At 44.8% G+C, this 16,970-nt stretch overlaps 1 protein-coding gene and 1 long non-coding RNA gene across 2 annotated transcripts in view; one reads left to right on the top strand and one right to left on the bottom strand.

The window, feature by feature from the left end:
- Positions 1-8,808: 8,808 nt before the first annotated feature.
- Positions 8,809-16,970, bottom strand: part of LOC119970291 — a 132,619-nt gene continuing 124,457 nt past the window's right edge. The window contains exon 3 of the long non-coding RNA XR_005461579.1: positions 8,809-9,055. This is a non-coding gene — a long non-coding RNA (uncharacterized LOC119970291). The remainder of the gene's footprint in view (positions 9,056-16,970) is intronic.
- Positions 9,285-16,970, top strand: part of LOC119970289 (low-density lipoprotein receptor-related protein 1-like) — a 37,261-nt gene continuing 29,575 nt past the window's right edge. The window contains exons 1-4 of the mRNA XM_038804669.1: positions 9,285-9,457; positions 11,660-11,779; positions 14,693-14,815; positions 15,497-15,619. Of these exons, the coding sequence (XP_038660597.1) occupies positions 9,388-9,457; positions 11,660-11,779; positions 14,693-14,815; positions 15,497-15,619 (436 nt within the window). The 5' untranslated portion in view covers positions 9,285-9,387. The remainder of the gene's footprint in view (positions 9,458-11,659; positions 11,780-14,692; positions 14,816-15,496; positions 15,620-16,970) is intronic.

Raw genomic sequence — 16,970 nt, 5'->3', positions numbered from 1 at the left:
TACACCACCTCTGGAACGGCGGGCCCAGCGGCGCGAGCAGGCCCCCGGGGTCCTGGGGGGGCGGGGGGGCGATCGGACCCGGGGGGGTGCCCCCACGGAGGCCTGGCCCGCGATCGGGGCCCCCGCTCACTCCGCGGGGCAGTGCCGTGGGGGCACTCTTTCTCCTTCCGCGCCGCCACGGCCTCCGCCATGGCGGACGCGGAGGAGAATCCCGCATCGCGCATGCGCCGGCAGTGACGTCAGCGGCAGCTGGCCGCTGACGTCACTGCCGGCGCATGCGCCGACCGCCGAAAGCCTTTCGGCCAGCCCCGCTTCCGACTGCGCCGGGTGTTTGCGCCAGTCTTCTGGTGCAAACTGCTCCGGCGCGGGGCTGGCCCCCAAAGGTGGGGAGAATTCCCCACCTTTGGGGAGGCGCGACCCCTGAGTGGTTGGCGCCACTCCCCTACGCCGGCACCCTCCGTCACGCCGGGTAGGGGAGAATCCAGCCCCAGAAGTGATCATCTCCCTGGACGCAGAAAAGGCCTTCGACAGAATTGAATGGAGTACCTCATGGAGGTCCTGGAACAGTTTGGGTTTGGGCCAGGGTTCACCTCGTGGATGGAATTACTGTACAGCACTCCCATGGCGAGCATACAGAAATATGCAACCAGCACTGAATACCTCTGGCTGCAAAGAGACACAAGGCAGGGATGCCCACTGTACCTGCTGGCAATTGAGCCACTGGCTATCGCCCTCAGGTCATTGAAGGGGTGGAAGGGCATCCAAAGGGGAAACAGAAAGCACAGAGTCTCATTTTATGAAGATGACCTACCCGTCTACATCTCAAACCCCGGAGCCATCATGGAAGAAATAATGGAACTCCCAAGCCTTCTCAGGTTACAAACCTAACCTGAGCAAGAATGAAGATAGATGGATGACGGTGAGAGGGGCACAGAGATGCCCCTGTTGCTCAGAAGGGAAGGGGCAGAGGAGTAGAGCATTAGTCATTGGGGACTCCATAGTTAGGGCGACAGATAGGAGATTCTGTGGGAATGAGAGAGACTCGCGGTTGGTGTGTTGCCTCCCAGGTGCCAGGGTCCATGATGTCTCAGATCGTGTTTTCGGGATCCTTAAGGGGAAGGGGGAGCAGCCCCAAGTTGTGTTACACATAGGCACCAACGACATAGGTAGGAAAAGGGATGGGGATGTAATGCAGGTATTCAGGGAGCTAGGGTGGAATCTTAGAGCTAGAACAAACAGAGTTATTATCTCTGAGTTGTTACATGTGCCACGTGCTAGCGAGACGAGGAATAGGGAGAGAGAAAACAGTTGAACACGTGGCTACATGGATGGTGCAGGAGGGAGGGATTCTGATACCTGGATAATCGGGGCTCATTCTGGGGTAGGTGAGACCTCTACACCTGAACCAGAGAGGTACCAATATCCTGTGGGGGAAATTTGCTAATGCTCTTCGGGAGGGTTTAAACTCATTCAGCAGGGGGATGGGAACCTGAATTGTAGCTCCAGTGTATATGAGGTTGAGAGTAGTGAGGTCATGAGTAATGTTTCAAGGTCGCAGGAGTGTACCGGCAGGCAGGAAGGTGGTTTGAAGTGTGTCCATTTCAACGCCAGGAGCATCCGGAATAAGGTGGATGAACTTGCAGCATGGGTTGGTACCTGGGACTTTGAAGTTGTGGCCATTTCAGAGACATGAATAGAGCAGGGACAGGAATGGTTGTTGCAGCTTCCCCAGTTTAGATGTTTCAGTAAGCTCAGAGAAGGTGGTAAAAGAAGGGGAGGTGTGGCATTGTTAGTCAAGGACAGTATTACGGTGGCAGAAAGGATGTTTGGTGAGTACTCGTGAGGTAGTATGGGCTGAGGTTGGAAACAGGAAAGGAGAGGTCACCCTGTTGGGAGTTTTCTATAGGCGTCCGAAAAGTTCCAGAGATGTAGAGGAAAGGATTGCAAAGATGATTCTGGAAAAGAGTGAAAGTAACAGGGTAGTTGTTATGGGGGACTTTAACTTTCCAAATATTAACTGGAAACACTATAGTTCGAGTACTTTAGATGGGTCCGTTTTTGTCCAATGTGTGCAGGAGGGTTTCCTGACACAGTATGTAGATAGGCCAACAAGAGGCGAGGCCACATTGGATTTGGTACTGGGTAATGAACCAGGCCAGGTGTTAGATTTGGAGGTAGGTGAGCACTTTGGTGATAGTGACCACAATTCGGTTACGTTTACTTAAGCGATGGAAAGGCATAGGTACATACTGCAGGGCAAGAGTTATAGGTGGGGGAAAGGCAATTATGATGCAATTAGGCAATACGTAGGATGCATAGGATGGGGAAGGAAACTGCAGGGGATGAGCACAATTGAAATGTGGAGCTTGTTCAAGGAACAGCTACTGCGTGTCCTTGATAAGTATGTATCTGTCAGGCAGGGAGGAAGTGGTGGAGTGAGGGAACCATGGTTTACTAAAGTAGTTGAATCACTTGTCAAGAGGAAGAAGGAGGCCTATGTAAAGATGAGACGTGAAGGTTCAGTTAGGGCGCTTGAGAGTTACAAGTTAGCCAGGAAGGACCTAAAGAGAGAGCTAAGAAGAGACTGGAGAGGACATGAGAAGTCTTTGGCAGGTAGGATCAAGGAAAACCCTAAAGCTTTCTGTAGGTATGTCAGGAATAAAAGAATGACTAGGGTAAGAGTTGGGCCAGTCAAGAACAGCAGTGGGAAGTTGTGCGTCGAGTCTGAGGAGATAGGAGAGGTGCTAAATGAATATTTTTCGTCTGTATTCACACAGGAAAAAGACAATGTTGTCGAGGAGAATACTGAGATACAGGCTATTAGACTAGACGGGATGGAGGTTCATCAGGAGGAGGTGTTAGCAATTCTGGAAAGTGTAAAAATAAATAAGTCCCCTGGGCCAGATGGGATTTATCCTAGGATTCTCTGGGAAGCTAGAGAGGAGATTGCTGAGCCTTTGGCTTTGATCTTTATGTCGTCATTGTCTACAGGAATAGTGCCAGAAGACTGGAGGATAGCAAATGCTGTCCCCTTGTTCAAGAAGGGGAGTAGAGCCAACCCCGGTAACTATGAACCAGTGAGCCTTAGTTCTGTTGTGGGCAAAGTCTTGGAAAGGATTATAAGAGATAGGATTGATAACCATCTAGAAAGGAATAATTTGATAAGGGTTTTGTGAAGGGTAGGTCGTGTCTCACAAACCTTATTGAGTTCTTTGAGAAGGTGACCAAACAGGTGGACAAGGGTAAAGCAGTTGATGTGGTGTATATGGATTTCAGTAAAGCGTTTGATAAGGTTCCCCATGGTAGGCTACTGCAGAAACTATGGTGGCATGGGATTGAGGGTGATTTAGCGGTTTGGATCACACATTGGCTAGCTGTAAGAAGACAGAGGGTGGTGGTTGATGGGAAATGTTCAGCCTGGAGTTCAGTTACTAGTTGTGTATCGCAAGGATCTGTTTTGGTGCCACTGCTGTTTGTTATTTTTATAAATGACCTGAAGGAGGGCGTAGAAGGATGGGTGAGTAAATTTGTGGATGACACTAAAGTCGGTGGAGTTGTGGATAGTGGGGAAGGATGTTGCAGGTTACAGAGGGACATGGATAAGCTGCAGAGCTGGGCTGAGAAGTGGCAAATGGAGTTTAATGCAGAAAAGTGTGAGGTGATTCATTTTGGAAGGAGTAACAGGAATACAGAGTACTGGGCTAATGGCAAGATTCTTGGTGGCGTGGATGAGTAGAGAGATCTCAGTGTCCACGTACATAGATCCCTGAAAGTTGCCACCCAGGTTGATAGTGTTGTTACGAATACGTTCGGTGTGTTAGCTTTTATTGGTCGAGGGATTGAGTTTTGGAGCCATGAGGTCATGTTTCAGCTGTACAAAACTCTGGTGCTGCCACATTTGGAGTATTGCATGCAGTTCTGGTTGCCGCATTATGGGAAGGATGTGGAAGCATTGGAAAGGGTTCAGAGGAGATTTACCATGATGTTGCCTGGTATGGAGGGAAGATCTTATGAGGAAAGGCTGAGGGACTTGAGGCTGTTTTTGTTAGAGAGAAGAAGGTTAAGAGGTGACTTAATAGAGGCATACAAGATGATCAGAGGATTAGACAGGGTGGACAGTGAGAGCCTTTTTCCTCGGATGGTGGTGGCTAGCACGAGTGGACATAGCTTTAAATTGAGGGGAGATAGATATAGGACAGATGTCAAAGGTAGGTTCTTTACTCAGAGAGTAGTAAGGGCCTGGAATGCCCTGCCTACAATAGTAGTGGACTCGCCAACATTAAGGGCATTTAAATGGTCATTGGATAAACATGTGGATGATAATGGAATAATGTAGATGGGCTTTAGATTGGTTTCACAGGTCGGTGCAACATCGAGGGCAGAAGGGCCTGTACTGCGCTGTAATGTTCTATGTTCTATTATTATTATCGGGCAGCACTGTGGCGCAGTGCTTAGTACTGCTGCCTCACGTGCTGAGGTCCTAGGTTCGATCCTGGCCGTGGGTCACTGTCCTTATGAAGTTTGCACATTCTCCCCGTGTCTGCGTGGGTTTCCCCCCCCCCCCCCCCCCCCCCCCCCCCCCCCCCCCCCACAACCCAAAGATGTGCAGGCCAGGTGGATTGGCCACGCTAAATTGCCCCTTAATTGGAAAAAATGAATTGGGTACTCTAAATTTATTATTAAAAAAAAAATAAACATTATTTTAAAATACCCCCACTCTCTCGACAGACACACAGACAAACAACACAGAGGGAAAATAGTGGTGGAAAGGGAAAGAAAATATTAATAAAAATAAAAGGATAAGCATCTTTGAAGGACTAGGATAACTTCAGTTGGTATCTTTCTGTAATTCAGCACTCATTTTGATACTTCTTCTTCCTAGGCTGGAGATGGTTAACTCTGGCAAGGTTGTCTACCCTCATTGCAGACTCTGCATTATTCCAGGTTCACAACAAAGGATTTTCTGGGCACTCTGCTTTCAGAACAATAAATTGATTATCACAGGAGAAATGGAGAGAGCGATAGAGCATTCCTTTCACTTCCAAGGTCTAGAAGCATCTGCCCAGTTCTCTCAGAAAGCATCACGCAGGAACCAATCACTGACCATTGTCAGGCAGAACACTGCTCCTGGTCAACCAACCAGTTGCCAGTTAACCAATCGATCCAACTCCAACCCCCCCCCCCCCCCCCCCCCCCCTCCCCATCTTGATTTCGAAGATGCACTCAGTGTCGAGGCGTCTGACTTCTCCTCTCAAAAAACAAAACCTGGGAACACAGTGGCCTGACAAGCAGACTGCTTCAACCTTGAGTCTTCTGCTGAAAGGCACATTCCAATTAGGGGTCCACAGACCAAACTTATAAAGTAACATAAAAGAAATGGGAACAAAGAAAATAAACAGGAAGAACTTTTACAAATCTGGAAATTTGAAATAAAGATGGAAAAATACTGGAACCATTCGGCAGGGCAGGCAGAAACTGAGGAGAAAAACAGTGTTAACATGCTGGATTTTTAGGGAGTCAGGAAGACTCCATGGACGTTCAAAAATGCTGTGTGGGACCTGAATGTGGAGGTTCCGCCCCAATTCCAACCTATTTAATTTTTGCAGGCATGAGTAAAGCAGCAGGGCGTGATTCACGCATGAGGGAAATCCAAACTTAGCAGGGCCATTTGAACGCAGCGCTGATGCAAAGAGCTTTAACTTAGCTTTAAGAGTGTGGGAGTCAGAAATTTATGGAGTGGACACAAGGCTTCTAGAAGGCCGGGTAAGGCCTGTTTAACTGTCATGGGGCTGTTGCGTGAAAATATTCACAAGTAGACCATAACGTGAGCAAGCAAAGCATTTTATTGTTGCAGAGCTCTGGGGGAAAGGTCCTAGACCTCTAGGTATTGCTGGTACACTTTCTCTCTGAGCTGTGGCTTAAAATAGGTTATATACATGTTCAAAAGCGGAATTAGTGCGCATTCTCATTTACATACAGTCAATCAATTCTTTTAGCATCGCAGTTCATTCCATATATAGTTACCAATTCTTTACACTGTATGTTACATTCGCCCAATCAATATGTTGCACGTGTGATTACATAAGGTCATAAGGTTATGAGCTTCCAGTCATATGGTCATGAGTTGCCAGTGATGGTTGTAGATTTAGAAGCCCCCTTTCCTCTCGCAGCTGTTTTGACAACTTAGAACAACAGCTCTTGCAGTCCGTGGAGCACTGTTCACCCCGACCCATTGGGCTGTACACTCCGAGCCTTCGGGTCGAAATTGCGTTCTGCGCGGGGCGGAGAATGAGTGTTCACGCAGGAATCTTGACCTGCGCTGCTGAACCGATTCTCCAATCCTCAGAGAATCGATCGCGAATCGCTCGTGCGCGGTCTACTCAGCGCGGGTTGGGGCCATTGACAGAGGCCCCCCCGCGATTCAATGAGTTCCCGACGGCGTGGTTCTAACCACCTATCGGCCATCGAGAACCTCGGGTGGTGGCTGCGGACTCACTCCGCGGCTGCCCTGGTGGGGGGCGGGGAGATCCTTCAACTGGGGGGGGGGGGCCTCATGAACGGCCAGGCAAGCGATCGGGCGGCACCGATCCACAGGCACACGCAATATCGGGGGGACCTACCTCTTCCATCACGGTCCACGGTGTATGTCAGCCAAGTCGCACTGGGCGGTCGCCGAAAGCCGCCACCATACACATGCGCGGACTCCCGACCAGAAGTGCATGGTCCCACATCCTCAGCTAGAACTGCGAGGAGCACTCTGGGGCCGTGCTAGCCCCCTGCAGGTAGGAGAATCACTCTGGACTTTCTTAAGGAAAGTCGGGAGTGAAATGCCAGTTTTTACGCTGGTGTGGGGACGTAGCCCCATTTTTGGAGAATCCAGCCCATTGTCTTTGGAGGGTACATCTGTTAGAGTCACTCTTAGTCCAAAGTTCATTGTCTCAGCAGAAAACACCATGGAGCAACTTAAGAAGCTATTGATCCTCTTGTCTCTGTATTATCACAAGGGCTCAAACAGACACATATCAAATACTCTACACTGAACGTATGATTCATCACAGTTTATTCACTAAACTTGCATCAAATACTCCAGGTATTCAAATCATACTATGCAACTGATCATAATTTGTCTCACTCACAGCTTGAGACATATGTAGATATTATCCCTTTGAACTGATGTGGCCAAATTTCTCTCGGAGGTCTGTTTTGTTCTCTGAGCTTTCACTCAGGTCCTGCATGTGTGTAGTTGGTCCTAGGTCATTGCTGAAGCAAAATGTTTGATGTTGGTTCTTTATACTTGTTGGAACCAACAATTCTATGGAGTTTTTGTTCCTCCGTTGTTCCGGCGGTGCTGGCTTCTGCCAGGTAGGCCTTAAAACTACTCAGTAAGTGGGAAAAAATCTCCTTAGCCTCTGCATCCTGCGGGTCGAGTTCTAGGCGTCCGGGCTTGAGGGCTGCTTCCATAATTTACTTTGACTGTTTTGTAAGTATATTAAATTGTTGGAACCAACAATTCTACGGACACGTGCTTGTAGGATTAGAATAGCGGTTTCAATATACTTACAACAGAGCCAGCCTGTTAGCCGTTGAACTTTCAGTGAACTGGCTGGCTGACCCTGTTTTACGGATCTTTATACAGCAGCGCCAGGGGGAGGAGTCCTGGGCGGAGCCAAGGGAGGAGCCCAGTACAAACTCTCGAGTACTCCCAGAGCTACTCCCCCTGGTGGTCAGGTAGTGCAACTGCACTTACAATATTGATACATATATACAGATTATAATACCGTGTGAATCTCATTCACCACAATACTCTTCTGCCCTGTGTCATAGACAGGTCAAATTTGTGTCCTATTTCGAACTGTTCTTTCCTCTAACCACACATCCATTCTTCAGACATTGGTTCAGCCATTGTGGTTAAAGATGTCAGCTCAAGTTCTGCTTTGTACTTCACAAACTTTCCATCTGTGCATTGTAAACTCTCCATTAAATAGGCCATTGGCCGAAAGGTAATATGTCTCATTTCAAGTTGACCATCATGCCTGCAATGAGTCATGTTAGCATAAACAGGGCATTATTGCTACAAAGAACAGGGGTTTCATCTCCTGTGCTTGCATGGAAAAGTGTCATAGGGAAGGGAGGGGATGTTGGGGGTGACTGATGGTTAAACCAGGGTGTTGGGAGGTAACGGTCCCTTCAGTATACTGAAAGGAAACAGGAGGGGGAAGATGTGTTTGGTGGCATCATGCTGACGGAAATGGCAGTGGATGATCTGTTGAACATGAGGCTGGTGGGGTGGAAGGTGAGGACAAGGCGAACCTTATCATGGTTTCTAGGAGGGAGGAGTGAGAGCAGAACATAGAACATACAGTGCAGGAGGCCATTTGGCCCATTGAGTCTGCACTGACTCACTTATGCCCTCACTTCCACCCTATCCCCATAACCCAATAACCCCTCCTAAACGTTTTGGATACTAAGGGCAATTTATCACGGACAAACCACCTAACCAGCACGTCTTTGGACTGTGGGAGGAAACCAGAGGAAACCCACGCAGACACGGGGAGAACGTGCAAACTCCGCACAGTGACCCAGCGGGGAATAGAACCTGGGACCCTGGCGCTGTGAAGCCACAACGCTATCCACTGTGCTACCGTGCTGTCCATGAAATAGAGGTGAAGGTGAGAGATGGGCTAAAATTGAGAACAAAGACAATAACATTTTACGGTTCAAGGCGAGAAGCAAAATATGAAGGTGGTTAAACATAAATTATGTTTATTTTTAAATACATAACTTCTCATTTTGTGGATTTACTTTCTTTCTAACCAACTCAAAACAAATAAGCAGGCTGTCAAGATATTTGAGAAATTTAATTTGCGTGATCTCAACTCGAACTGCTTGGAAAGGTGTTTCTTTCAAAGCTGAATTTTCCAACTTAGAGTTGCCCCTCATTGCACCCCCCATAAACGAATCAGGGTGCTCTTTCAGAGGATAAGTGCACATTTGACGGGCCGAATGGCCTCTGTAGCGATTCTATGATTCCAGTGACTGTAACGTTCTCTTTCATCTAGAAAATTTGAAAAAAAAGGAATTGCATGTAATAATGTGACATAATTGGTGAGATCGATTAACTGATAGAGTTAACAACATTCAGCTGATCACCGTTAGTCCTGCTCCAATTCAGCCTGCAGTTAGTTGATAGGGTAATTGGATTCGCAAGCACTCATTGTTAAATCGGTTATTTGGGACTACGAAGGACATGTGCTATAAAAACAAGTCGCGGCAGTGCCTCCACATATGTTTTTGTCCGACTTAGTATAGTTAGGTTAGTGAGGAAACGGATAAAGCCGTTACTGGAGAAAGCAAACTCTCTATTCCTGATCTTCCTTAAGGAGTGATATGATTCCTTTTCGAGTAGCCTTGTTGCTACTCTTAGTAGTATGTTTAAATCCGAACAGATTCGCAAATGGTGAGTAGTTATTGTTTCCCGGCCGTGGCATTCGTCTATCTATGGAAGTTGTAGTTTAGAGCTTTAAAACTTCGCTATTTGGGTAATGGGGTGAGCGTACTTTATAAACATTATGTTCTTTTAAACACAATTCAAAAAGCGACATTTATAAGGATTAATTAGTTTTCCTTCTGTAAAACATTTTTTTAAATGTTCACATCAACAATTCCAGGAACTCCCTCAAGCTCCAATAGCCCATCTGTAGATCAAAACTTGCTGCTTTTGCAGTTAGTTTAGAATAAGCTATTTTAGTTTGCCCACTTCTCCCATTCAGCCAACTTTTTGTTATAGATGAGTACGTTTTAGCTATACCCTTCCACTAGCTTTTAAAAAAAAATAAAAACAATTCCAATTCGTGGACAATTTAGCATAGCCAATCCACCTACCCTGACCATCATGGATTGAGGTAGTGAGACCCATACAGACAGGAGGAGACTGTACAAACTCCACATGGACAGTGACCGAGGGCTGGGGTTGAACCTGGGTGCTGAGGCAGCAGTGCTAACCACTGCTACCATTTTGTCCATTAGCCTTATTTTTGGTCCCATTGTTATGCTGGTCTTCAATACTGTGTTTCTGCAGTTGATAGTTGCCAGGGAGTAGGTCACTTGATTAGGTTTCTGAAATGGTGTTGGCAGTGGTACAAGACTTTACATTTGGGATGAAGTAAGTACCCATTTGTCAATTTACCTGAAGCTCATGGCACTAGCCATATTGCTAGTCCAACAGCAAACTTGAAGGTACAGGTTGTAATTAAAGCTGTTATTGGTCTTGCTTCCTGAAGTCGGGCAGTGCAGTGGTTAGCACTGAGGACCCAGGTTTGATCCAAGCCTGGGTCACTCTGTGGTGTTTGCACATTCTCTGTGTTGGTCTCATCCCCATAACCCAAAGATGTATAGGGTAGGTGGATTGACCCTGCTAAACTGCCCCTTAATTGGGAGGAGAAAAAAATAATGTACTCCAAATGTATATTTTTTAAAAGGGGGGGGGGGGAAAAAACAAGTTGACCTTGGCTTGATGGTCCGACTGAGGCAGAAGGATTAACTGGAGGTGCATTTTCTATATTGGTGGCCACTATATGCATAAAATGCATAGACTAGTTTTTTTTTAAAATTATAAATATTTATTCAGGTCATATTTGCTCACCTGTAGCTTAATGGGTATCTATTTTCTACCTTGGGAGCAGTTCAACCTATTGTGTAAAACCAAATACAAATAACTGGCTGCCAATCAAGCAGATCCTGGATGGCATTACTTGTGGAGCTACAGAACCCTGCTTTTGCAAGTGGTCCAAGCACTAGGTTACTAATGGCAGAATATCTAACTTCCCCTTGTTCTTGTGCCCACAATATTCATGTGGCTGGTGGTTGCTGGGGTAGTTGGCAACAGTTAATGTAAAAGGGAATGGCATTTGCCCAGCACTTTCCTTGCACCCATGATCAGCCAAAGTCTGAGTGTTGTCCAGATCTTGTTGCATGCAAGTACAGATTACTTCAGTGTCTGAAATTCCGAATAGAACACTTGCACAATTTGTCAATGAACATGTCACTTCTGGCTTATGATGGAGGGAAGATTGAAGTTGGTTGGACTGAGGACATTCTGTATCGCCTCCTGCCGCAATGTTCTAGGGCTGAAGTGGCGGCCATAATCATCTTTGTTTTTCTACTGGGTAGAATTGGGTGGCACGGTGGTTAGCATGTTGCTCCACAGCACCAGGGTCCCAGGTTTGATTCCTGGCTTGGGTCACTCTGGCGTCTGCGTGGGTTTCCTCCCACAAGTCCCGAGGATGTGCTGTTAGTTGATTTGGACATTCTGAATTTTCCCTCAGTGTACCCAAACAGGTGCCAGAGTGTGGTGGCTAGGGGATTTTCACATTAACGTCATTGCAGTGTTAATGTAAGCCTACTTGTGACAATAAAGGTTATTATTAGATATGACAAGCCAGTGGCGAGTTGCCTCTTTGCTTCCCCAGCTTCCAATTATTTATTTTAAGTGGTTCCTTGGTGCCACAGTCACTTGCCTCCCCAAAGATTGACTCTTGTGAAATCATCTTTGACAAGTGTGTAACATCTGGAGGTTTTCATAATGAAGAAATAAATGACCAATAATGGCTTTCTGACTAATCTTTTGCTTTATGGTTTAACACCTTTGTTTCTTTTGAAGGCTCACAAGCTTCCTGTGATGCATCGTGGTTCCAGTGCAGGAATGGACGCTGTGTACCATCACTGTGGAAATGTGATGGAGATGATGACTGTACTGATGGCAGTGATGAAGATAACTGTGGTAAATAACTGAATCATGTGCTGTGGGTCAGCACACTTGAGACCTGTGTTCAAGTGGGGGTGTGGAGAGGAGGGACTGTTGGCCAATTTAATTAGGGCTTGATGTTCCACCTCTGTGGCCTAGAGGACCTTTTGTAGTCATATTTAACCTGAGTAAATAGCCACTATTTAATAGTTGACACCATTTAACATTTCATCAAATCTCAGAACTAGGTAAGATCCATACCTATGCTCTCACTGCCTACAGTGCAACAGGTAAATGGGGAAGAGATTTTGGAAATTGATAATTTGTATCTTTGGTTACAGTAATTTAGCAATATCTTTTCAACGAAAGAACACTACAGTGCATGTTCTCTGACAAGTGTGCATGCAGCACAATTGATCTGCTGCACACTTACATTTTGTATTGAAAAGTTAGTCTAGCAGGATTGTCCATAATCAATATGTCCCATATTGATGCAGGTCCATAAGCAATTTCTACTTTTTTAAAATATTGTCAGGCCTATGGTGCAGAAAACAGAGGTACATAACACCTACATGTCGAGCAATGTAGGTAAATTAACGTATTTGCTAAAGCTATCCAGATCAATTACTATGCTAAGGGTTTGTAGAAATGTAACTTTAACAAGATATTACCAAAATGATGAGGAATATTTGAGGTATGGGAAGTAAGTCACCAGGACTGCATCAGATGCATCTGAGGATATGAGAACTAAGGGTAGAAACCTCTAACATTGTCCAGTTTTCCAATCTTCCTTGGAAGCAGGGGGTGTTCTGAGGATTGGAAAATGGCCATTCTTGCGCCCTGATTCAAAATAGTAAGAATATGGCCATTCTTGCACCCTGATTCAAAATAGCAAGAATAACCCAACTTCTGACCAGTCAGTTTAACTTTGTGACTTTTTTTAGAGACACAAAAAATGCAGAAAAATAGCTCTTGGAAGTGTGATGAGCTTCATTGCCCATCCCTAGTTCGCCTTGAAGATGGTGGCGAGCTGTTTCTTCTGCTGTTGGGGAGTTTCAGGATTTTGAAATGGGTAACAGTGAAGGAATGGTGATGTCAGACTGGGTGAGGGGAACTTGCAGGTGATCTTGTGCTTGCTGCCCTGGTCTGTGGTTGTGGGGTTTCAGTGTTCGGGAGATTCTGTTGTAAGAAGCATTGGCGTATTTCTGCAGGGCATCTTGTTCATGGTAGTACTACTGTGCATGGAGGGAGTGAACATTTGTGGAATGAATGTTGGCCATTCAATTAATCCCACCCCAGCTCCTTGTAACCCTGCAAATTTTCCCTTTTGAAGTCATAGAATCATACAGCTCATCATGTCTGTACTAGTCAAAAACAACCACCTAACCATTTTAATCCCATTTTCCAACAAAGTATTTATTTTCACTTTACTTTAAATTGGCTGCTTCTAACACCACCTCCCCATTGCTTATTTTCAAATCCAAGGAGCATGATTTTTGCTAAAGAGACGAGATAAATATGTAGTTAGGTGGAGCCAAAGATAGAGCGATGTCATGAGATCCAAATTTGATCTTGTACAAGTCATGGTGGATAGATTTGAGCTGTAGGTGCAGATAAACAGGAGGGGAGTAGAAGTGATGAAGAATGGGGAATAGAGGGGATGATGCAGGACTGGGTCCTAAACATTCCTGTGGGAGGAAGGAAGCCAGTATGGCAATAGTGATTTTAATGTTTAAGTTTATTGCAGCACTGGAAAGAATATCCTTGACTCCAGGTCACCGTATCAGAAGATTTAGATTAACTAAGGGGGGTGGAGGTGGAGAAAGGGAGGGAAAGGATAGATTGGTATCCTTTGCTAAGCAAGATGTTACCAAAATGCATGAGGTACTAGAAATGGGGGGGTGGGGTGGGGGGGGGGGGAGAAAGTCACAGGACTGCATCTGAGAAGTAAGAGTACAAAACACAGATGCTGGCCACAGTCTACAATCCTCCTTGGAGTCTGGGGTTGTATCAATGACAAACTGCAAATGTTATACCCTGATTCAAAATGGCAAGGATAACCCAAATACTACTGCAGTCGGTTTAACTTTGGCTGTTTAGAAATAAAAATCCAGGGTAACCTAACAGTCACAGTATTGTGCAGACTGGATGAATACATGGCAGATAAATTTCTTGCACAGAGATGCAAACTTAATACTATTTGTACAATGAGGGGCAACATAAAGAATATGATTCCGAGGGGATGTTGGTATGAAGGAACTTTGCATGTGTGGACGAATTGCTTGGGTGAGGGGGCATATTGAGAAGCAGCATATGATGCCTCACTTTTAACAGTCAAAGCATCCAGGAGTACAGAAGTAAATAGGTGCTGGTGAAACAACCCTAAGTATATCCCATTTGGGGCACCTTCCTGTAGATCAGTGCAGTGCAGTATGATGTAATGTTCTGGGAAGATGGGGAGAAACCTTCTGTTGGTGAGAAGAGGACATTGTGAGGTGAATGGCCAAGGAACTGACATGTGACATGAAGAAACCTCCTTGCATTGAATGGTTGGATCACTGCCAGAGTCTGGAGCCATATTCAATTGTCTTTCGAATTGGATAAATTATCAAGGGAACTTTTTCATGGGTGTGAGAGTAGGACTTCTTGCTCTTGCTGATAACTGCGTAGATGCAAATGGCCTCCAGCTAGAGATTAATAACTTCAGTCACTGTCTAAATGACTCCAGGGGTAATTAAAGAAAGCTGACTCTTCAAATTCCAAAATCTTGGCATAATTGAAGCTGGGCAATATAAATTTGAAATGTAGCAATTTCACCAATGAACAGAGAATATCCTGTAGTACTTTGTACAACTGTGAATCGGTTAATAACTGTGCCCTCAGGATTGTAAGAATTGCTTGAAATAGACCAGAAGCTGAAGGCATAGTATCTTTTTTTTTTCCCCCCAGGTAAAATCACCTGTGGAACTTTAGACTTTGTATGCCATAGTGGACATTGTGTGCCAGGTAAATGGCAGTGTGATGGCAGATCTGATTGTGAGGATGGATCAGATGAAAATCCAGACATCTGTCGTAAGTATTACTTGGAAGGAATGAGAAATCTTAGATCCTGTTGTTAATTCCTTTCTGGATGGCTTGGTTCAGTTGGTTGGACAACTATGCGGAGCGAGGCCAACAGCACAAGTTCAATTCCAATACCAGCTGTGACTTTATTCATGAAGGCCTTGTTGTGACCTTTCCCTAGCCTGAGCTGTTGGCGATCCTAGGGTTAGATCGCCACCAGTCAGCTCTTCCCCACACCCCACTCAGCCAATGGTCATCTGCAGCTATGGCTACTTTACCTTCACAAAAGGCAGCATAGACAAAAGAATAATAATGATCCCTGATGTCATAACATAAGTAGGATAACAGCTGTGTACTTTTGACCACCTTGTCTCATGGACCTCTACTTAGAAGCGCCATACAATGTTGTAGTAAACCTCTGGTTGTTTTTAAAATAACTGTGCAGCTATAGCCTTATTACACATGCTTGATCTTGGTGCTTATGCAGTGGGAAATTCTATTCAGAACTTTTAAATATTTTCAAGGACACCATATTGGTGCTTGGCATTTATAGAAATGCAGTATCCGCTTAGTTTCATCAGTTTACTTGTGCATTTAATCTCTGGGTCGGTGTGTAATCTTTGAATCCACTTTAGAAGCGGAATTTTGTCAGCATACTTTTCCTTAACTAGTGTTAAATGCCTCTTTCAGATGCAAGAACATGTCATTTACACGAAATAAGCTGTGGTCCTGGATCTCTTCAGTGTATTCCTGCTTCCTGGAAATGTGATGGCGGAAAGGACTGTGACAACGGTAGTGATGAAGAGAACTGTGGTAGGTTAATTCCAAATTTATTAAGACTCTACTTTTGACTAAAGACCAAAAAAGATGGTGTTGAGTAAAATGAATTGCACAAAATTAAACTTGTGCCCAACTGAGTCATTAGTACTTTGGTTTGTTACCTTTGAAATAATTGGCTGAATTTTTATGAAAAAATGCTTGACTTGCTGCCCCTATTTGAAAACTTATCTTGGATTCCTTTCCATCTAAGACCCATTTTCCTTTACACTTTCTTCTGCTACAAAGCTTGGAATCATTGGATTCCAATGTTTTTTGTTTCCTTCTGCTAGTTCAGTCAATATCGTTTTTCTTTTTCTCTTCTCTCCATCCTTGCGCTTTGGGCATTGGTGGCTTGTAGGGCAGTTAGTCATGAGACTGGAGTCAAATGGATGGCCTATTTCCCTCCCTGAACATTTTTGGATACTATAAATATCAGAAAATGCTGGATAAACTCTGCTTGGGAGCTTCTGTGGGAAGGGAAGAGAAACTGTTTCTGAAAAATTGATAGTTACATGGTCCCAATTACTGAGACTAGATTTAAATTCAAATCACCAGCTGCCATAGTGGGATTTTCTCCTGATTACTAATCTAGCAGTATTACCACTACCATCTACCTTTTTTGATGTTGCCTCATTGAAAACTAAATTAATGATGATGTTCATTTGACATTTTTCTTTTTTGAATTTTGGACTTAAAAAAAAAAAAACTTCATGGTACAGATGTCACTGGCTAAGCCAGCATTTAATTCAAATTGCCTTGTGGTGGTGGAATAATAGCTGACAGGGGAGCAGGGCGAAACAACTGCAGTAGACCTGTTTTCTATCTTGCTGCTGATATCCCAGAGCAGACTGTACAGAAGTAAGCTTGGACTTGGAAACGTTGACCTGCTGCTAATCATCAGAATGATGCAAGTGTGGTCTACCGAATACAAACACATAAGCATTAGTAGAACTGCCAGCTTCCACTAAGAACCAGTTCGCAGAGGGGCTGTGGTTCCAGACTCTTCCATACAGCTGCTCTGTTTGTCATCTTCCCCAGAGCAACCTGAGAACATTTGAGTTTGACTGTATTTTTGATGCAATTTGCCCAAATGCACATCCATATAACCAAAAGATTGCTGCACTTGTGCTGAATGTAACTTGCCCACTTTTCCACAGCCCAAGTGCTGTAAGCTGGCCATAGTCACAAATCATGACCTTGGATGAACTAAAATTACCACTAATGGCAGTCCTTTTATGGAGGTTCCTTTTTTTTGAATGCAAAGATTTAGTTTTTTAACTACCATACTCCAAATAGTTTTTTTAACTGAACAATTAATTTTAAAATACCTCTTTGCACATATTTC

The sequence above is a fragment of the Scyliorhinus canicula genome, chromosome 8 (genome assembly GCF_902713615.1).
Source record: "Scyliorhinus canicula chromosome 8, sScyCan1.1, whole genome shotgun sequence".
NCBI classification, from domain to species: Eukaryota; Metazoa; Chordata; class Chondrichthyes; order Carcharhiniformes; family Scyliorhinidae; genus Scyliorhinus; species Scyliorhinus canicula.
Note: the sequence above shows the minus strand (reverse complement) of the source record. Positions and strands in the feature narration are given on the sequence as shown.